The 23,309-nt window shown below is 39.2% G+C and overlaps 1 protein-coding gene across 1 annotated transcript in view; it reads left to right on the top strand.

Moving 5' to 3' along the window:
- Positions 1 to 12,386, top strand: part of LOC149289285 (rho GTPase-activating protein 6-like) — a 267,876-nt gene extending 255,490 nt beyond the window's left edge. Inside the window, exons 11-13 of the mRNA XM_089490921.1 lie at positions 7,767 to 8,026; positions 10,292 to 10,372; positions 11,728 to 12,386. Coding sequence (XP_089347047.1) covers positions 7,767 to 8,026; positions 10,292 to 10,372; positions 11,728 to 12,386 — 1,000 coding nt within the window. The remainder of the gene's footprint in view (positions 1 to 7,766; positions 8,027 to 10,291; positions 10,373 to 11,727) is intronic.
- The last annotated feature ends 10,923 nt before the right edge of the window (positions 12,387 to 23,309 follow it).

Here is a 23,309-nt window from a genome sequence, read left to right as displayed (position 1 = left end):
TTAGCCATTCAAGAAGTGGTTTCCCGCTCTTTATGTATATTCACTCTCACAGAACCTCTGTGATACCCCTCAAATAGTTTGTCAGTTGCACAAGTAGGGTACACTTCATAATAGTCTCTGGGTGCCCTAGATGTCTGATGTATTATTATTATGTATTTAACCTTAGCTAAAATGTCTTCTTGTACTCACTGTTTTTAAACTCCAATTGTTGGTGCCCCTTTTGGCTAGGATGCCAGTGCTTGTAGGTGACTGTGGATGGTTTGTCTAGAGAGTATGCAGCAATATTATCAAAACATAATTATTTAGTTAACGTGGAAGTGTCACTTTTCCAAAATCCTACATTCTATAATTCTATATAAAACATTAACGTATATAACAGTGTTAAAAATCTTATGTGTATACCATGTGAGTAGCCTTTAAAACATCCTGTTCTTATTACCTCTGTTATATCTCCAATATTTTTAAGTTGCGTGTTTCCCTTAAAGGAAAACAAAGGTCTAATTGATATTCTTTCTGTTTTAAATACATCAATAATTACATTACAAGAATCTAGAGTTAGTAGGACAAGTAGAATGGACCACCACTTGTACCTCAGGGGCCTCTTAGTGAATAATAAAATGTGACTGGAATGATTGACTTTACAAAAGTAGAGGGAACTGTCGTGTTGGAAATCTATACAAAAATAAAACAGCTGGATATTAGGGATTGGAATGGCTCTGAGTATATGGCTGATGTAACAAAAAGGAGGGCGTCTTCACATAAATCTGGGCATTAAGCCAGAGTCCAAGGTCAAGAGCTGAGTTCTGCACGGAAGAATCTTACAAACCTGGACATGGCATTTTTGGTGAAATTATGAAAAGAAAAATGGCTTTGCTGTTTTATTATTTCATTTTCATTATTCCCTTCTATCTTACAGGTCCAGAAATCAATTAAACAAATTACCTTGGCCTGACCTGAGGTTCAGGTTAAGTTTAGCGAATACTTAAGTGTAGTGTTCTTAGTTTCACTCACAAATATACCCATATACTTGTTTTTTTAGAAACCTCAGTTACCGTATTTCCCCAAGTATTATCATAAAATTCATACACATCCTCATTACTCCCATCCATTAACTGCCCCTAGATTAAACCTAAAGACCCCATCAACCTTAACTGCCCCTAAAATTAACCCTAAAGACCCCATCAACCATAACTGCCTCTAAATTAACCCTAAAGGCCCAATCAACCATAACCGCCCCTAAATTAACCCTAAAGGCCCCATCAACCATAAATGCCCCTAAATTAACCCTAAACAACCCATTAACCATAACTGCCAATCGGCAGTGTGACTGCAGGGAGGTACTGGGAATTACCGCAGTAACTGCAATCTACAACCACTGTATAAGACGCACCCAGTTTTTAGACCACACATTTTTTTTTTCTAAAAAAGATGCGTCTTATACATTGGGAAATACGGTACTTATGTATTTTAAGTAACCTAGTTGGTGGATAGAACTTACTTGAATGTAACAAACCAGCTAACCTGTACTAAATGCAGCATTAGAAATGTAATTCCTAATACTGCTGACTGTCCAAAACCGTCACAGAAATTATTATGCAATCGAGTCAATGAGATTGTTCAGTGTTGTTTTATGCAAGTCATTAACACAAAATAAAGTTATATATATATATATATATATATATATATAATAATAATTAGGATAATCTGAAAAGAGACAATTCTCAATGGGATACATAAAAAAACAGTAATAACTAGAATGAAATGTTTTCTAACTTTGCTCATACCAGCTTATACAAAGTTCATATAGAAAGCCGGCTGTCTGGACTATTATTGGAAAAATATGCTTAATGAAAATAAGCTTTGTAGTCTGAGTACTTCATTTTTGCAGAGGTTTTGAGTTTTCCCTTCCTTCCTGTCATCTATCTGTCCAAGAAGCTCATTCATGTGTCACGATTTTCCTGAGAAGCATAACATTAAGTCATGGAGTTCACACTTCGAGGTGCTGTTTTGGCTTCCTCTCTATTGTTACTTAATGAAACTCTGTCCTGTTATTCAGCACATTGCTTAGTCAAGTCTGAATATTGTCAGGTCTGTGAGCAATGCAGGAAAACAACTAAAATAATAGTTGGTTATTTTAATCACTTAGATAAATCACAATATGCGGCATCTGTCCTGAGTGTATTTCTAAGGTTCAGTAAAGGTTGAAAAGTTGCTCTATATTAATTGTATTTTAAGGTCGTTCTTCTGTAGTGACAATGTTTGGACTGTACACCTTTGTCTGTCCCTTTCTTTATAGATTCTACTAAAGTAACCTCTTCTAAACTTGTTGGGAACCACTGTCAGCAGTGGACACTTGTGGCATCAGAAACATATTATCCAAGTGACATTATTAATATACAAATTAATAATAAACATAAAGGTTTGAGAAGGGCTTTGATTGAAAGCCGTTGTACCCACTGCCATGCAGGAGACATGGCCAAGCAAGGGAGGCCCAACCCAACATCTGACAGAGCCCTGTTGGCTCATGGAGCTAGTGCAAATCAAAACCCCCACAACATTTTCTGCATGTGACACCATAAGGGCCAATCACTAGAAGAAAGGCCCTGGCATAGCAAGTTTGGCTTGTGCCTCTTCAACTTCATCCATTTCCACACTGGCCAACCTAGTCATACCGTGTATGCCAGACTTAGTTTTCTGGGGGGGGGGGGGGGAGTGCAGGTTGAAGAAAGGGGAAGAATTAGGATTTTTATCTTGGCAGTTCTATAAATTAGGTGCAATATCACTGGAACATAACCAAGAGCCTGTGGAATAGAACATACATAGCAGTAGAACAGCAACCTGTTTGAGCTGAGGCCCAAAGGGCAGAATTCCCCCTGGTACAAAAACAGGTAGCAGAGCGCCCTTTCGGGTGATCCTCCCCCAGTATCCCACCGAACAACCTAATCTTCCCAATCAACCAATTTACGCTATGGTGGCTCTTCCAACTCAGCACATATCATCCATTAAAAGATGCTGCATTCCTTTAAGATGCGGCACGCTGGGATTTTACATCCTATCCCAGCACTCAGTTTCCTAAAGGCCCACATCACCTTTCAGTGTACCGGACATCCGACCCAAAGGTAAATATACCACTGATTAGACATCAGCCTTGGCCTTTACCATATTGACACCTACACTTTTAATATAGTTTACTTTTTTGTGCATATTATTGTTTTTTTTTGTAACTTAAAGTAGTATTTTGACTTAGTAATGCTAATGAGTATCCTCAGGTGCACTGCAAGATGTTATCTAGATTTTATTACACAGTACTATTTAAACTTTATGGACAAACCTATGTAGAACTAATGAGAGGAAAAGAGAATGCTAAAACTTGAATAGTTGCCTGGAACGTCACCCTCGCTAAAGCAATCGGGTTTTAACTACATGCAGGTTTACGGGGCATCGTTCTTCACTATACTGTTGTTCTCATACATCATTGATATGTGATTTATTATTGTTTTTAAAATCATCACATCTTAACATAATCACTCACAAAACATGAATATGCTGTCAGTACTGTACATTAGGTGTGAAGATTTGCGCCACATAGAATATTGTAACATAGCAACAGGTTAGTTAAATGCTATTTCATAAAATGAGTCACAACACCCACGTACTGTGAATGTCGCAAACACCACAGAACTGAATAACCTGCTTGCGGGATCACAATGAATCATTATCGACAGTGGAGTTGCATAGAGTGTACAAAGATCGCTTTGTTCCGTTGGTACTGGATCTTTGATATATATTTTCAAACAATTTAACTAAAGTTTTCTGACATTCATTTCAATAGTGATATGTCTTTTCCTTTATATCTAAGTCACCTATATCATTTTGGTGTTTTCAGTGCATTCTGCTGATGACCTGCCATTCCTGTATCCTCCTGTATGTACATTATAAATGAAAGTCGATAGTATCTTATTGTACTAACTGAGGACTGACTACATCTAGCTAATAACAAGAATATATTTTGCGAAGTAGTTAGACATCAAATGTTGGCTTTAAAAAAAAACACTTATCAAAAGCATTAATAGAACTTTATTTCTTCTGTAAATTTTTATTTAGCGATTTACACAATTTCAAGGTATCAGTGTTTTAACATATTTCAAGCTACCTGCTCTACGGATCAATGGCGCAGTTGGCACGTACACTAGTTAAAAAAGACTCGGATTGAAAAGACATAAATCAAAAACAACACATCGAAGAGCATTTTCTGTGACATCCCATGAGCGTGCCCTTCTACTTGGCCTGCCTTAAGGATTCTGTTTTGGGATAGTATTATATGGCACTGCTGAATATGATAGCACTATATAAATCAATGCATAATAATACAAATTTAGAGAATCCCAAGGCTAGGAAAAAAGTGGAGTTTCTAGGACCCCAGAATTATATGAAGTATAGAAACACATGATCTCCCAAATTACCAACCACATGACGCTTCACAAAAAAATTCTGTGCATGTGGTACTTGACACCAGCGAGGTTGTCAAACATTTATCCAGGCTTTTCCCCGGGGTTCTGGAGTGTGTGTGTGGGGTAGATACCATGCTGCATGTTTGTTAGAGTTGCCCTTCGCTATTTATTCGCTGTTCGGAGCAGAGCTATCTTTTCTTCCAGAGGTGGCCTTATTACATATGTTTCCTGATGATTTTCCCAAACCATTTGTAACGCTCTCTATCCACATCTTTCTTGCCACTAAACTCATATTAGCTAGAAAGTGGAAGTTCCCACACATGCCATCTATAGCTGATGTTAAATTATTTGTAGAACAACATAGGGGCACAGACTTAACCCTTTAAGGACAATGGGCGGTCCCTAAACCCATTGAAAACAATGCATTTTGAGCCCGTACATGTGCGGGCTTTGTCATTAAGGGGTTAATCACACTATTAAGTGTATGGTTGATATGGTCACTGTCCAGCTCAACGATAAAGCGTTAACTGTAATATTTGCGAACCCCTGATAATGTCATCATTGAGAATTTTGTTTTCTAATGGACCGTGGTAATGTGAAAGCGTAGCGAATTTTTTTTTCTTTTGTTGTTTATACACTATCATCTCAAAAATGCAGTGATGCTCTTTTTTTACTCGAATTTGTCAAACTGTGTGCATGTTTATTGCAATAAAAACTTTGCTGGCTAAAAAAAAAAGAAACACAGAATCTGATGGTAGATAAGAACCATTCAACATTCCTAGGCCGCCTTTTTGTCTCCTTCCGCACAGCATCAAACGTTCCTGGGACCTTGGCCTTTTCTTCACAAAAACCTTTATGCCTGTCTTAGGTATGCTTAAATTCCCCAACGCCATGTAATATGTTTGCTTTCAACAGCATTAAATTAACTGATATATTTTATTGACACAACACTATGATAAACTGCTACGTTTAAGCAGTTTGTTTTGTTCTATTAGATGTTTCATTTCCATCCTTTCATATGCTTGGTCCAGACTCTATTTCCCACATTGAAGTGTATTGTCCCACTCCCTTCTTTTGATCTTTCCCTTCACATGCTTTGATACCAACATGTTTCTTTCCCCGTAAGAATAATATTTATGGCATGCAGCCCTCATCTTCACCTCTGTTTTTATCTTCTCTGTTGCGATTTACTGCATTCCAGTTATTTTTCTGCAAGCAATTACCTCTGATGAGGGATGTTGATTGGCTTTCCATTGCGTTCCAATTCTGTGATTGTGTAACATACCTCTGTGTAACACAGTTTGTCCTTGTTGTTTATTTACAAAAATTAGGGCTGGACTGGGAATGAAAAGCAGCCCAGGAAATATTTGGACACCAGTCCCATATATTTTATTGCGTGGTCGAGCTCATGTGCCCACACACCACACCGGGGGGTGAAAATTGCCCTGGGGAAAACCCAAACTTTACAAGCAACATGTCCCACATTGCCATCTTTGCCCCCAAACAGCTTGTCTGTGCCATCTGTTCCCTCAACCATGTCTGTGATATCTTTGTCCCCAAACAGCTAGTCTGTGTCACCCCTGTCCCCTAAACAGCCTGCCTGTGCCACCTCTGGGCCATAAATAGCCTGCCTCCTTAATGCCATTTCTGCCCCTAAACACTTCTATTCATTAACTAATTTACTCACTCATTCATTCATTCACCCACCCGCACCTTTTTTGTGCTGACTTATATAGTGTTTCCCCCCCACTATATTCTACAACTTATTTTATCTTTGTGTATTTGCATCATTGTGAACATCATGACATGTTGATTGAGCAATCAGTTGCATGTATACAGTTTAATTATAGCTGATGTCAACGGTACCATATGGTGGAGCATAGCCCTAAACAGCCCACAGGAAATGTTTAACTTCATAAAGCATAACCATCTAGCTATAGCTTAATTCAAATCTGAAGCTGAATGCCGAACAGTAGTGCTATTGGCTTTGTAAAATGTAATCAGTTGTCTTTTCATGTTTTATAAAATTCCCAGTATGGAGGCTGAGCACAGTCTCCATAAAGTATGAGGGACGAACGAAAAGTTTCCATAAATGAAGGTGCTGCGTGCCTTTAAGACATGTGTCTTACAGCCAAGGCATGCCTCTTAGTAGAAGATGCTAAGGGGGGGGGCTGGGTTAGCACATAAGGTAAATAAACAAGTATGTTAGTATGTTATTATGTAACATAACAATTTGACTTAGAGACAACAGGTGAGGAGGGCCCTGCTCAAACAATCTTACAATTTAGCATACAAACAGTGTTTCATTTGCAAACACCCCATCAATTGCGAACGCCACTTCTGATTATGGATGATTTTTGGAATAGGGGAATTCTGGAATTCCATCTTCTACACTGAAAACTGCATAAAGGTGGCACGTTTACCCGATTCTTTTGCCATGCTTGCGGTAGTTTTGAGAAATTTTACTCTACTGTCTCCTAGTGGTTATTTCTCTAACTACCCCATTAAGGTTAAAAATATTCTTGCGGAGAGTAATATTGTTTTGTTTTTGATTTTTGTAATAACTATGTCTACCACCATTTTTTTTTACCATACAACAAAAGATCTATAAAATACAAACTTTTTGTCATTTTATATGCTAGACACAGGGCTGTTTGTTTCACATACTTGAATTATTGGTTGCACTTTTTTCAATTCATGAACTTTTTTACACCAGCATGCACTGGTGCACTTGGGCAAGCATCAGAACTCCATGTTTAAGTTTTCTTAAAAAACATTCTGCTCTAATGACCTGGTTAAAGACTGAACCCATGGTTAACTTGTCCATGCCACTGGCACTGTAGCCTTCATAGAAACTTGACTGGCCAAGCAGTTTTCTAAAGAAGCAGAGGTTCCTAGCTCAGTACTCAAGGAACACCAGCAGTCCAAGTGTTATGAATCAGAATAAAATGTGGAAATTACTAATTCCCAATGAAAACCATTGTTCTAGAGACATTCCATAGAAACATATATATATATATATATATATATATATATATATATATATATATATATATATATATATACACATACACATACATGTATGTATATATATATACACACTACACTATGATTGGACCAACACATTGAGCAGCACACGTATAATTTAACAGAAGCAGTCTTATTCATGAACAATCCTTTAATTACCCTTGTAATAAACTATAGTTTGAATCATATGTTTGTTTGAATAATCTCATCATAAAATAGCTTTGGTAACACAAATATTCTGCAAAACACTTGTTGATTGACAACAATATTTCCTCTTTTTCCCGCTAGGAGTCCTGAACTGTTACGATCAGAACGCTCTTTCTCCATTGAAGGAAGACTCTCATCAACAGACTCAAACAAAGCTTCAAGTGGCGATGTTTCACCTTATGACAATAACTCCCCTGTTTTATCAGAACGGTCTGCCATGGCAAGACAAGAAGATTTGGCTAACTCAGAGAAACTCTTAAAAGCGTCTGAACATCACACACTGGTTGATCACTTACTGTCTAAAACAAGAGAAAGCAATGTTCCACAATGGTGTACAAAAGGTATTTTTAATATTAAATAGCTCTTTACATATATATTTATATATAGATAAGAGACAGTTTCCTAAATATCTCACATATAAATTTGTCTCATCATATTAATTCTGTAAAACATTGGAGTGCACTCAGGCTTCTACTATTATAGGCACCATACACAGCAGCCACTTTCACATGTTTTATGAAAAAGAATGCATTGCATTCTAATTGTTCTAGTCGATCGACGTAGGCCTGTAGACTGAAACGTTGACAGCTCCAGAAGTAAATGGCCTGAAGCAGCCTGTTTTGTTTAGGAGTCAAAACACTCCATTGTAATGGTGTAATGATTGACATTCAACAGATTCAAACATCTGTGTCCTTTAGCTGTATTACCTGGTTGCCTATACAAGCTAAAATAACAATGTCAGGAAATTAGATGTGAAAATATGTCTTTGTGATTTCACTAGGGCACTGTTATATATATTTGCCCCATGGTCTTTTGCTCTGATGTCTGTAGAGGGTCCTTCTGGAATTCGTTATCCAGCTCAGTTTGTTGACAGCCCTGACCTGAGTTTAGGGAGGTATAAACCCCGAATTGCAAACTGGCTTTTAGAAAAATAGTTTACAGACCTTATAAAGCACAATGATTTGGAGTTACTTTCTTGGTCTTTTCTTTTAGATTTCATTGTTGGATCTGTTATTAGTGCTTATTTATTCCCTCAAGATGCCTTCAGAGTTTAATTTCCTAAGAGGGTAATATGAGGACCTATCGGTAATTTTTACGTTTCCCATTAATTATCTGGATACCTATGAGGTTCGGACCAGTTCAGCTTTAGGTATTACAATCTGCATGTTGTAATTGTCAGGATAACTAAACAGTTAAATTGATCAGCATTTACGCTGACTCAACTACAAGATGATAGGTCAGTCTCAGTTATGACACCTACAAAATTTACTTTGCTTTCCATTTTACACGTATCCCTGGGTTGCCATTCACAAATAGAAACTTTACTTTGATTAACTCCTTGCTGTCTATTTCAAAATTAATCTGCATAGTATAGCTTTATGTGCATTGCAGTGTCTATTTACCGTATATTCCGGCGTATAAGACGACTGGGCGTATAAGACGACCCCCAACTTTTCCAGTTCAAATATAGAGTTTGGACTATACTCGCCGTATAAGACTACCCTTCTACCCAGCGTACAACAACCAGCCAATCACGGCAAGCGATGTACCTTACCGGTGATTGGCTGGTTGTTATACAGACATATACATACATACACTGCCCTTACACCAGGGGAGGGCTGGCAGCCTAAGGTCTGGGGGGCAAGTCAAGTGAAGTGGCTTCGCCCCCTCGCACTCACCTTTCACCCCTCACGCTGCTCCCATCAGTATGCGACCATCAGACTGCTGGAAAACTTATCTAAACGGCCGCTGGGTGCTGATGCCACCGGCCGGAGCTACTTTAATCCTTTTTTTATTTAATATGCTGGATCGGCTTGCCATATTAAAAATAAATAAAGTATTAAAGTAGCTCCGGCCGTCAGCATCAGCACCCAGCGGCCGTTTAGATTCGATTTCCAACAATCTGATGGCCGCATAGTGATGGGAGCAGCGTGAGGGGTGAAAGGTGAGTGCGAGGGGGCGGAGCTTTCACCCCTCACACTGCTCTCATCACTTGGCGGCCATCGCATACAGCCGCTGGGTGCTGATGCCGCCGGCCGGCGCTGGTTTAATACTATTTTTTTTTTAATAGCCGATCCGGCTTGCCATATTAAATTTAAAAAAAAAAAAGTATTAAAGTAGCGCCGGCCGGCAGCATCAGCACCCAGCGGCTGTTTAGATTATATTTCGGGCAGCCTGGGGGGCCCAGCCCGCCCCTGCCTTACACACACACATATACATATATATATATATATATATATATATATCTACACATACTAACATACGCCTGTCAATACATACACATTTATACACTGCCCTCACCACACACCCCTGCCTTTACACACACATGTATAGATCACGATCTTGCACCTACCTCGGCGCGGCCCTGAAGACAGGCCCAGGGGAGGCGGCTTCCCCACTCGCCCCTCCCCTAGAGATTCGTGGCTTCGTGGGACTCTCCGACTGGGTAAGTATTCGGTACTCGGTTAGTACCCGGTGTATAAGACGACCCCCGACTTTTAAGAAGATTTTCTGGGGTTAAAAAGTCGTCTTATACGCCGAAATATACGGTATATGGAAATTACTTTGTTGTATTTAAATAGTAAAAAAAAAAATTATTTTACTAGATATTCCAGAAGAAACCACCCACATATGGGGCACTTGGCATTCAACACTGAAGTCAACAGCCAAAGAACAAGGATTGACAGGTACAGGTGTACATCTTAATTTCTATTAAACACTTTGATTATTAGCTTAATAGACACCCGTGTAAAGAACAATGCATATTAAAATACTCTGTGGCAAGAAAGCAATTACACGTTAATAGATCAGAGTCTTTTCCACGCATGCGCACGGGACTCTAAAAAGACTCATCTTGAGGTGAGTATATCACATGCAGGGTGATGTTTTTTGGCTGAAAAAAAGAACAGGGGCAGAAAAAGGGACAAATGCATATGGTGGGAAATCTGCAGAATTCCAACCATGCATTTGCAATATGGACACCATGCAAAATGAAAGGGGCCACACAGCTTTAAAGTGCATATGTCCCTTTGAATTGCAGAATTTTAAAGTCCATATTCAGACTAGTCCGACTAGAGGTAAGTGCTAAATTTGGAGTCACATGTTAAAGCGTTTCATTGGTCATTATAGTGATTTCTCCAAAATTAGTAACTGGCCAGTAACTGCCCCAGATTGTCCTTAATACATATGTACAAAAAGGTAATGAGGCATCAATATGTTAATACTCTTAATTTAAGCAATACAAAGAATGTAATCTAACTAAACAAGTTGGGTTGCATTTTTAATACAAGAAACAAGTAATGTTTATAGTTCTGCATTCGTAAACAAAAATATTCTTACATTCCGGAAAATACAGTAGTTAATTTTGTATGTAAAATAAAACCTGGATATTATGACAATGAGGGAACAGAATACTCAAATCCGGTTAGCAGGATATGCTCTTTAATATGATTTATTTACACAGCCCTCTCAATTTATAATAAGAGATGGTTCTACCAGTTAGATATCTTTAAACTGTCCAGCTTCTTATAGCTTTTAAAAAGAAATATATCCCTTTACGTAGTGGTAGCAATGGAGTTTACCAACCAAATGGAAAATAACCTCTAGCGGCCTCTAGTGGTTAATGTGAAAAAGTGCAAATTCCGCGTGCATAACACACAGCTCAAACATGCACAGTGTTAATAATTGTCTTAATCAGTTCTTAAATGAAAGCTAAACACCTGGCATGATTTTGGTCCTCAAAGACTAACTTCAAAAACATTTTAAAAGGAAATACAAGCAAATATTTTTTAAGTACTCAAGTTAAGTTACTGGGTTTATTCATTTAGTCTTTATGTGACAAATACGAGTTTTGGAAGAGGTAAGTCACTGACTTTGTGTAGAGTATAGGTGAATAATGAAATCATTATCTTGTCAGATCATTGTTAAATATGCATGTCACAGCTTCAATATGTAATAGCTTTTACGCAAAAAAAGCATGTCAGTATACAGTAATGTATAAACAAATCAGTGTGTGTTGAATATTGTTTTTATGTTCTCAAAGGTTCTTATGGCAACATATACGAAAGCACCTCCTTACAACAAGGACAGAACTGTCTTGCTCATGGCAACCTGCCACAGAACTGGCCATTGTACAAAAACTCGTCAACAGATGTAGACAATGGAAAACCAAATATACGAAGAATACATACTTCTTCAGCAATTCCTGACTACCGTCCTCATGCTCCGGTGTCACGTTTTTACAGCACTCCTCAGTCAGAAACAGCCAAGAGAAGCTTGGACTATTTGACTACATGTAGTGCAGAAGATATCACCAAGGAAGAGGCACCATTGCCCACTATTCAGAACAAACCTGCACCTTTAAATTTAAGATATTCTGACAATAATAAGAACGAAGCAAGGCTTCCACCCCCATATCCTGGCTCAGTAAAACAAGGTACCACCCAACCTCACAGATCATCATTTCCAGCTGAGCAGACCTTCTGGAAATTATCAAGGCCTGAGACAGTTGTTGGGACATCACTGGACATGACTTCATCAGCTGAACAATCTATTCCACACAGACAGACTTCATTGAAAAATTCATCTAACAACAGTAATTTAGCTGAGCATGACTGGCAAGAATGGCAAAGGGAAAGATGTCAGATTTGGAAGCTCTTGTCCACGGATAACCCTGATACTCTACCAGAAACATTAGTATGATGGATACAAGAAAAATCAGTAAGGCAACAAGATGGACGTAAACCCTCTAGAATATATAGGGACAAAAATGATGCTGACAATTATTTTTATACACTTATAATCTTAATGTTAATCAACCGTTTTGGGGAAAATCTTTTTTTTTGTTTGCATTATAAATACATATCACTGCCAACCATTAATTTGTTTATATAGCTTACACCAGGAAACATTGCCGTTAAATAATGAGTTGTGTATGATAAAAAATATACTTCAGTGGCTGCTTTATGGCATATATATATGCATAACATTCCTTGATTGCATGTCTGTGGGTTATATATATTAGTAAATACCTATTTTTGGCACATGCAGAAAAGAAATACCTATCAGAATTAGCTTTTTTCCTCACTGCACTCTCGTGAACATTTGTTTAAATGTAAATATTGCACAAGCTGGTTTATGTGCCTTGAAAAAAAAAATTTCTGGAAAAGAGAAAAAAAACCAAAAAACATCCCACAATGCTCGGCAAAGTATGTGGAAAAGCCATATTGTAGAGTTTCAAACAATATAAGTATTTCAGCCTAACTTGTAAATATTTATTTAGGTGTAAAGATGAATATATATAATGTGCTTTTAATTGCCTGGGCTACAAAGTAATTCAATGAATGGATCAGATCTGAGGCTCAAAAATGATTTGAGCAAATATACTTTGTAAAATCGTTTAACCCCTCCAGTGATGCATTGTCTTGTACAGAATATATTGATGTATCTAGCACTGTTGTGGCGAAGGATGGCCTTTGTATACTATATATATATAGTATATACTATATATATATATATATATATATATACACACACATACTAAAACTATGGGCGCATATTTATCTCATGTAGTTTCCTATATTGTTTTCTAAACAATGAACTGGAATTACACTTCATAGTTACATTACATCTTATTTTGGCATGTCAAGGCATAAAGAAGAAAAAAAAATGTATTCAAATACATACAATTAAAAGTGACTGATACAATTCCAAAGATTGATACATATATTCACTCTCAAAATTACCCAAAGAAAGTTTAAAATGAAATACTTTGAAGATTGTGCCAAAGAATTTAAGACGTTATTGCAGCACGTGAGGGGGTCAACTTTGAGTTGATATGTGCTTGTTTCCTATGAATGTAATTGTATGTCAAAGAGATTATAGGCTGTTTATAAAATATAATAGTGTTACCAACCAAGAAGACCAGTATTTCAGCTGTTTTGTAGCCCATATGTATATTTTTCTCTGGGTATTTCAATACAGTGAAAAAAACCAAAACACTGACATTACTTAAATGTAATAGGTACAAAACGAAAATAAAAAGAGCTTCACGCATCATACATGTTGTGTCTTTCCAGGTAATGTATTGTATAAGGTGTTCATGCGCAGATCTGTACTTAATGGTGAAAAATGTAATATATTAGATATGCTTATTTTATGTTAATGTGTATTATACATATATGTTTCATTGAACATACAGCACAGTGTTATGCAGGTACTTCATGACAGATTATACTAATTATTCAGAAACTGGTTAAAAGGGATGCTAATTTTGAGCATCTACTTTATATAAATTGTGATTGTAGACACTATTGTAACCCTAGTCTAGTACTTTTTAAAATCAATGATTTGAAGTTTATTTCACTAGAAGCACTGAGTTACATCCATGAAAATGATCTCGCTAAACTATTATGTATTGAATGCAGTCACAGATTCATTTCAAAATACCCTATCAAGTCTGTACTAAAGCGGTGGAATAATGACCTACTATACCAACCACAGATGCATCAAGCATTGTCTTATCCCTTATATTGCTTTTATTCTGTATATTGTTGAAATTTGAGGAAAGATGCACTAAGGTCTGACAAAACTTTCTTGTGAGAGTACGGTTTACTAGAGTGTTAGGAGATTTCTTATTTTCCTTTGTACAACATTAAGGCTGTATTCATCTAGGGTGCTCTTGTAGGCTCTTAGTAACAGAATGATGTAATACTTGTCATACATGGAAAACAGAATTGCTCAATTCACAGGGCAGTGTGTTGAAAGAAAACATTTATCGCTTGTAATTGAACATACCCTACGACAGCGCCATTTAGTAGTATAGCTATATCAAAATAATATCTACATGAGAGTGTAACTTGGAGAGTAACTTTTGTATTCGTCTTTTTTTCATATGCCCTGACTTCTATATGGTCAACACAAAACCTCATGGAAACTCACAGCACTTTGGAGATACTCTCAAAACCTTCCCCTAGAAATATTAATAGATTAAGTATGGGAAATGCAGACCATTAGTTGCACATGATGACCCCTCTACTAGGTCTTGTGATAAACGTATTTATTATATTGATAATTGTACTGATTACTAGAAAACACTAAACACTATATCTAGTGAAAGCTGTCAAGATAATTTTAAAGACTCTCTGTGTACTGTTCCTACTAACAGTATCTCCTCGGTTCCATTGGAAAACCTAAAAACACATTTTTACGCAATAGGCAATGAACTGTAGCGCTGATGAATGCACGGAAGCTCTAACATGGGAAGTGGCAGCATCTCTCTTACAAGGAGTGCCCTATCACTACCTTAAGGGGAAGTCCTGACATGATAGACAGATAGGTAGACAGATAGACAGGTAGATAGATAGCTAGATAGATAGACACAGACAGACAGATAGATAGATAGATAGATAGATAGATAGATAGATAGATAGATAGATAGATGATATACCATATGTGAAATTTTGATGAATGAAAGTGAAACTGCAGTGAACAACATAATAACAATGATAGTTGAGTCCTGTTGTTAAGTGCTGGTAAGTACTTAGAGGTGTCTGCCAGCTGCTCCATGTGTGTTTGCCTGTCTCACTCTCTGCTTTATGTGTGAGCCTTCCTGCCTCGTCTTTTACCCATTATTTGATATAACCTCTATGCATAGTCCCCCCACATGTCAGCATCATTAGGAGGCTATGGAAGAGGTCAGGTTTACAGCTCATATGCCCAGGGAAGAGCAGAAGATCTATCCAACTGTCCACAAACATGTCACAGTGGGGCAGTAACCTGTAACAGTGCCTGAAAATTAGGACTCCCCAGGTAAAACCAGGACTGTTGGAAGGTATGTTATTGTGTATGGCACAAGAGCTCAGTGTATTTCCTCTTTGCAGCTGTCTGTATAATCAAGCAGTTTCATACCATCAAATTATGGAACTTGAACTGGCCAACATTGTTACAGATAATTTAATATTTTTTTTTTTTTTTTTAAAAATCACTAACCATAACCCCTTTTGTTAGGACCTCAAGCATTCGTTAAAAATGCCCCTGTAATTCAGTTGCTGGTATATTATTTCTATTGCTTATGTCGTTTACTGGTTGGTGTCACTGCTGGTAAATTATAGGTTAGGTAGAAACCCCTGGATGATGTACCTGTTTTTTAAAAAGAAAAAGGAAAAAAACACTGTTTTGTAGTCTCCCCATAAATTGATAAATGTCGTACTATTCACAACTGACTAGAACTGTTTTAAAGACTCCAATGCAGTGTGTTTTTCCAAATGTTTCATTTTCTGTTTGTGCTATTAACTATCATTGGATTTGTTCTGTTCAGAGAAATGATCTACTTAGATAAAAGCATCCAACAGTACCTCCAATAAATGGAAAAGGCATGATGTACACTACAACCAGAATTATGCTTTATAAATGCATTCTGTTGGGCTTTTACTCAGCTATTGGAAAAGGCTCTGCATTTATCATTGCCAAACAGTTGCATGGCTTTTGTCTCTAATATTATAGAATTAGAAGCTGCTTTAATTATTACTATATTTTAAACTGATTGGTCCAGTGGTGTAAGAAAGTTTGGTTACTCATTTTTTGTGTGATACATTATCTCACAGTGACGTGCGCTGTGTACCCATTGCAGCTGCAGGACCTTGTAACACATTGCTGGGCAGTTTGTTTCAGGCCTTTGAATAGTGAAGTACATCGGCATGTTTGGGTAGTAAGGGAATGTGTTATGTACATATAGATTTCAGTAATTCTACGTCTATTTAAAATATGTATCTGTCATTCTGCAATTGTACATAACTGATGTATCTGTCATTCTGCAACTGTACATAACTGTTAATGTTGAGCACATGTTAGTGAGCTATGCATTATACCTTTTAAAGAAAAATCAAAATGCTTAATAAAGATGAGTATTTGTCAAATATTTGCTGTGTCTTGTTGGTATTACAGATTTAATATGCTTTTATAGAGTCAATCACTAACACATTATAGTGCAAACGTGTGCAATAGATTGCATTAAAGGAACTTGCTCACCACCAAAGTTACATCCAAAGGGTCTTACCGCAGAATCCAGATTGCATCCACATGACTTGCTCAATACCCAGATTGCATCCATGGGAATTGCACGTCACCCAAATTATATTGAAAACTTTTGCCCAGCACCCACATCGAACTCACAGGACTTGCCTAGCACCCAGATTGCAAACAGAGTACTTGCCCAGTACTCAGATTGACGCACATATGACTTGACACAGCACCCAGATCTCACTCCTAGGACTTGCTGCAGCACCCAGATTGCACAAATAGGACATTACACAGCACCCAAGTTGCATTCACAGGACTTGACACAGCATCCAGGTTGCACTCATAGGACTTGCCGCAGCACTCAGATTGCATCCACAGGACTTGCTTAGCACCCATGTTACATCCAAGTGACTTGTCCAGCACCCAGTTTGCATACACAAGACGTGATGCAGTGCACAAATTGCACACATAGGACTTGCCCGGTGCTATCATCTCCCCGTCTCCTCATACCCGCTGTCTTGGTGTCACCCTTAACTCTGACCTTTCGTTCACCCCCCCACATTCAGTCAGTCTCTAAAAACTGGTGTCTCCATCTTAAAACATTGCTTGCATCCATCCCTTCCTAACACAGGATGCCACTAAGGCTCTTGTCCATGCCCTTATTATCTCCCGCCTTGATTATTGTAATTCTGTCTTAGCTGGTCTCCCTCTTAACCGTCTCACCCCTCTACAATCCTCCATGAATGCTCCTGCCAGACTTATCTTCCTCTCCCATCGCTTCACTAACACCCTTTCCCCTCTGTCAGTCTCTTCACTGGCTGCCTGTGCGCTTCAGGATACATTTCAAAATTCTGACTCTTACTTTCAAAGCGGTTTCCCTACCTACATCTCATCACTCACCTCTAAATACACTCCACACCGGTCTCTCCGCTCCACCTATCCTCTGGAATGCTATCAGTCTTCCTCCCTGCCTTTATTCCTTAAAAAAATCCCTCAAGACCCGCTTCTTTAAGGATGCTTACCACATCGCGCATTATGCCCTCCCATATTCCTTTAGTTCACCTTTTCTAGTACCTCTCCTGCAATACTTTTACTAGTGTGTGTCACAACTTACCTTTCTAGGGAAGCTTTGTCCGGACGCCATCCCTCGCGGCAAAGCAGCAGACCATGAGTCTCTGCTCCACACGGTACGTCTCCTGGCAGCTAGCGTGCGACTCACAGCAGGGGGTGCGTCTATTCTGAGAACCGACAGTCCTGATCGAGGGGTGTGGCTTCATGTGGTGCCGGATTTAAGAGTCCTGCAGTCCTGCTTGCTATTACCCTTGTGTGGTCTTCGTATCCAGATGTGCTGCTGTTATTTCCTTGATTTTTATACCGGGTACCGACTCCTGGCTTGTCTTACTAACCTCTCCGTGCACCGAATCCTGGCTTGCTTTCTACGCTCCATTTAGCAGATCCTGCTCTACCTCTACTATGTACGCTACTGCCTCAGAGACTATATATATACTCTGCTAAGAGTCTCTCTTGCCTTGGGTGTCCCTTTGGAGTCCTCCCCATTCCGTATCTCTCAGGGTGAAGTTGCGGCTGATCAGGTTTTTGGGTACAGGTGAGTGACGGCACTTTTTACCTATTGTGTAATACACCCTATATCCCTCAAGATTGCAAGCTCGTTTGAGCAGAGCCCTCCTCACCTGTTGTCTCTGTAAGTCAAATTGCCATGAATAAAGTAAGGTGCCTCTTTGATATTCATTTCCTTCACATTTACAGCTTCATCGATAATTGGGTAAATGTAACTGTTGATAGGACTAAACACTTTTCAAGGCAGTACGTGTCGAAAACATACATGTGACCCAGAGAATTGGGCCATTCCCCATGGGAGTTATGTAAAAGTCCTTAATACTTGAGCGTATCAAGGAACATAAATGAGTGTGTTCAAAAATAATACTAGGGAAACCACGAAAATGCTCAATAATGTCCTAAAAATAACAATCAAATGTGCAAACATGTTGTGGAACATTTACTATAAATCCACAAATGTGTATACATCCTAGTAATCCATCAGAATCTTATGTGAAAACACCATTATTTTCTACTTATCATCATTACAATTTTACAAAACACACACATATATATATGTGTAATATAAATATATATATATATATATATATATATATATATATATATATATATATATATATATATATATATATATATATTTACACTTATATTGCATTTACATGAATTCGTAGTTGACTACCTGACCACTAGGTGGTAGCATATGAATATTTTGTTTGAATGTAAACCACAAAGTGAAGCATAAATCACCTGAACAGAATAAATACCCACTTATGTGAACCTGATGCTGATAGTGATGCATGCACAGTCTTGGGTTACCACAGTTTTTACATGATTAGTGAAACCTTATAAATTATGACAGATTTAAGAAATTGTGGTGAGTTAGTTATTTGGGAAGATAAAATAATTACTCCTGATTCCCACCTACAGGAACATAAAATATGAAGAATAATTATGCAACACAAACCATTAAAATCAGTTGAATACATAACATGCAAAGATTCAATGGTAAGGCCTGCAACAAATGACACCATAGCTACATGATTAGCCAAACATTTTGTATGAATCGCTAGAAGAAAAATAGAACCCCCCCCACCTTTTATTTATTTTCTTCTCTAAATCCTTATAAAATGAATAGGATTAAAAGAAAATTCCATAAAATGTAACACTTCAGGTGTCCTTATTTTGGAAATACCTCAGTTATATATAATTTCTATACTTTTCCAGCAGTTATAGGTACACATATGTTGGGTTTGCAATTTGGAATCAAAGTATCAAACAAACAAAAAAATACCCACAAAATTATATATTTATAAAGCATGCAACCCTGATGTCATCATGAGCACTAGGATGCTTTTTATGCAGCCATTTGGTCAACAATCCCTGCCAAAGTTAGCAGAAGAAATAATATCCTTTTCACTGACACTTCTGTGTTGATTATGATTGTTTGGACATGTTATATGTTCAGATACATCTCCAGGTTATGGAGACATGCCACATGCCTTCCAGCCCTCTTGCGCTGGCCACCCAAGGACTCTGCGGCACATGGTCATCAAGTAGCTCGAAGCAGGATCAGGTGTCATGCCAAATTAAATGGCCGCGGTGAGGCAAAGAGGCCCCCACCGCACAGCGTCCTAGCCTTAAGTTCCCCTTTCCATTGCCATCCACAACCTCCTTCAACTGCTATTGTTAAGTCCACCTCCACCTGCCAGCCTTAAGCTTGCCTCCAACCAAACCCCCTTTCCACCTGACAAGCATAAGCCCCCTCCAACTGCACCCTCTCCCTCCCAGCCTTGGTGTACCATTCCACACCAGTTGCCTGGCACAGATCCTGACCCAGAATCAGACCATTCTGAATGATTTGGCAACAGGTTCCCTCACAAATGTGCCTTGTGCTACGGGAGAGAGGCTGCCCCCTTCTGTCAGCGTTTCAGTCCGGAGGCGAGCTGTTGATGACCAAGGGATTCTCAGCCAAGCACATACACCAAATGTCTGGGCCTGTGGTTACTATTGTACTAAGCAGGATTACTATTGCGACAACACATCATCAGTAGGTTAAAATTGCGCATGTCTCCTATTAATGTTTGAACAATCTAACGGTTGGTGAATTCAGTTTCACAATGATAGGAAGATCTGAGATCCAAGGATCAAAAAGCGATGCCACTATGAACGGTTGGTTGCCACAAGCCAATTATTTCTGTGTTAAGTTTTAACACCTCGTGCTTAAAACCCAAAAAATTAAAAGAATCACGAGGCCCCCCTTCACGGTCTTTATACATATTGAACATCAACATCAAGCAACCTTTTGCTCTTCTGCTCCACGGGAGGTTTCTGTCCTCCCTGAGCTTGATCCCATTGAGCTCACCCCCTGCCTCACTGGGTAAGTGAAAAAAGTTTAAGAGTAGTGGTATTTCACTGGCCTCCCACTTTTCCTTCACCACTCATGTCTTTTCACAGTTGCAAACTAGAGTCAGGTTCACAAAAGGTCTAATTTCCCCGCTAATTCCACCAAGCGCATTCCCTGTGGTTTCACTAGATAGTAGAAGGGGCAGTGGGAATCTTGTTTTCTATTCATGAACATCAATTGTTAGATTGCGAAGCAGTTGATTACTTTAAGAGAGTCATAGTTACTTCTGACATTTACCCGCACTTTATTTAATTTTTTCACTTACATTTAAAGCACTGGCCAGAAATCAGATAGTGTTATTAAACAGTTGGATTCCCCTAGTCTGCACTAAGTCAGCTGCTAGGCGCAGGCTGATGTGAAGTGTCGGCCCCCAGCACCCTTGGAAACCTTCTTTGGCAGCATGGTGGGCAGAAAAAGTGAGTTGGAAAATACAGCTGGAAAAATCCACAGGAAGCTACGGGTAGGCGGTGCAGTGCCTCCTCCAACTGCCCCTAGCTCCATGAAGGTGCCAGTCTCCCCCTCACTGTGTGGGGAGCTGAGGGCAACAGAGGCCATCGCCTGTCCCTTCCGAATGGTGCTCCCCTAGCTCTTAGGACCGACTGACCCATGTTCAACTGTTTACATGAAACCCTTCTCCACTTTGGCCTTTAAAATTCTCAGTAGAATATTTGCTACTGTCACCAAGATCTTCACCTATGGAGGCTTCGCCCAGGCTCTTGTCGTGCCTGCTGCAGCGGACCTCCCATACATCGTGCCTAGGCTCTGGGGCTCTCAGTACCAGCCATCCATTGGGTCACCGACATCGTTGCTCACCCCTGGCCCCCTTGCGGTGGCATGGGCCCTCCTTGCCCCGCAGCCCTCTTGGCCTAGGGACCCTGTCAGACGCTCCACTGCCTGGGCCTTCCCCTTCCAGGCAGATGGCATTCCCATTAACAATCCTTCCACAGAAAACTTGCTACTACTTCCTCTAGGAAAATCCTAGAACCTTATTAAACCATCCACTAGTTAGTAAGGAGGAGTAGGTTTTATAACCAGCACCTAACGGCGAAGGGCACACACACGCTGATCCATTCAGTCTAGTGCATATGCAGTCACAGGCATATAAGGGCATTACAGACCTGTTACTGCTCGACCTCACGTGGCAGAACACCACTTGTCCCACCAAGGGTAGCGTATCTAGTTACCATGGAAGAGTCTTGTTCATTGGAAATAACTAATCGCTTCATCAACTAAGAACACCAATGCACCAATACTCACAGAATCAAGAAAGAGCTATCAATCTGTCAATCCTTTCCGTGTCCAGGCGAGTTTTCCCATGTCGAGTCAACTCCGGGTGGTGCCCTTTCATCAATTCCTTTTAGCTTTGCAACCATCTATATCCCCCAGAACCCAAAGACTTTAGTTACCTGGAAGCTGCTTGGTGGTCTTAAGAATACCATCAATGGATCTCTAGTTTGCATCGTTTATGGTCGAAACTACCAAGGTATCTGATCATCTTTGAACCTATGAATTTCGATCTTGATTGATGAAAACATTATTGGCAAATGCTTTTGCTTTGGTCCATCTTGCGCTTGTCCAAGAATGTCACCTCTAGCAGCACAATACGAATGCCCCCAACCGTCTAAATCATGGCCCCAATTCCGGACACCAACAAATCAGAAACTAGAGTTCTATTCCGTTATTCCTAGCTAAAGTATTCATGCAACCAGCCTGCTTTGAATACTCTACTTTTTTTTTTTTCCAAAGTAAATGCTTTGGACCCCCAGGACACTCATCAGGGAGTGCCTCTTGGCCTCCCTGCGCACCGCCAGCTCGATCGCAAGATCCAACTACTAGCTTTTTAACTGCACCAACTTTAGTATACGCTATTGGAGCTGGATATATTTATTGATATATAAATCAGCAGCCTTCAAACAATACAAACAAGTAAAACAAAGAATACAAATAATACCAAAACCATACAAAAATACAAGAACTGAAACATCCATCTTCTCAAACACCCACCTCTTGGATAAGCCCACCTTTAAATAAGCACCCCTTAAAATACCCCCCCAAAAAACCCTCCCAAAGATCAGATACCCCCGAAAAAAACCTCACCCCCAATAAGACCCTCCAAAAGGCGTCTTAATATCTCCCAAAATAAGTCCACTTGCATCCATCTGTCACATGCATAAAAGTCACCAATGCTCTGCTGATTTCATAGCTGAAGTGTTCCAAACTTCCACTGGCTGATTAATATCAGCACAAAAACTGTGCGGCAGGAGATTCATGGAATGGGTTTCCATGGCCGAGCAGCTTCATGCAAAATGCGATCACCAAGCACTGGATTGAGAGGTGTAAAGCACGCTGCCACTGGACTCTGGAGCAGTGGAAGCAGGGTAGGGGACTGTTTTTGAGGGGTTAGGCCCCTTACTTCCAGTTAAGGAAAATCATAATGCTTTGGCATACCAAGACATCTTGGACAATGCTATGCTTCCAACTTTGTTCGGAGAGTTTGGGGAAGGCCTTTTTCTATTCCAGCATGACTGTGCCCCAGCGCACAAAGCAAGGTCCATAAAGACATGGTTGGATGAGTTTGGTTTGGAAGAACTTGACTGTTCTGCACAGAGCCCTGACCTCGACTT

The sequence above is a fragment of the Sceloporus occidentalis genome, unplaced genomic scaffold (genome assembly GCF_023333645.1).
Source record: "Sceloporus occidentalis isolate IW3139 unplaced genomic scaffold, rSceOcc1.0.p SCAF_47, whole genome shotgun sequence".
Lineage (NCBI taxonomy): Eukaryota > Metazoa > Chordata > Lepidosauria > Squamata > Phrynosomatidae > Sceloporus > Sceloporus occidentalis.
The sequence above is the reverse complement of the archived record's forward strand: the minus strand, read 5'-3'. Positions and strand labels throughout refer to the sequence as shown.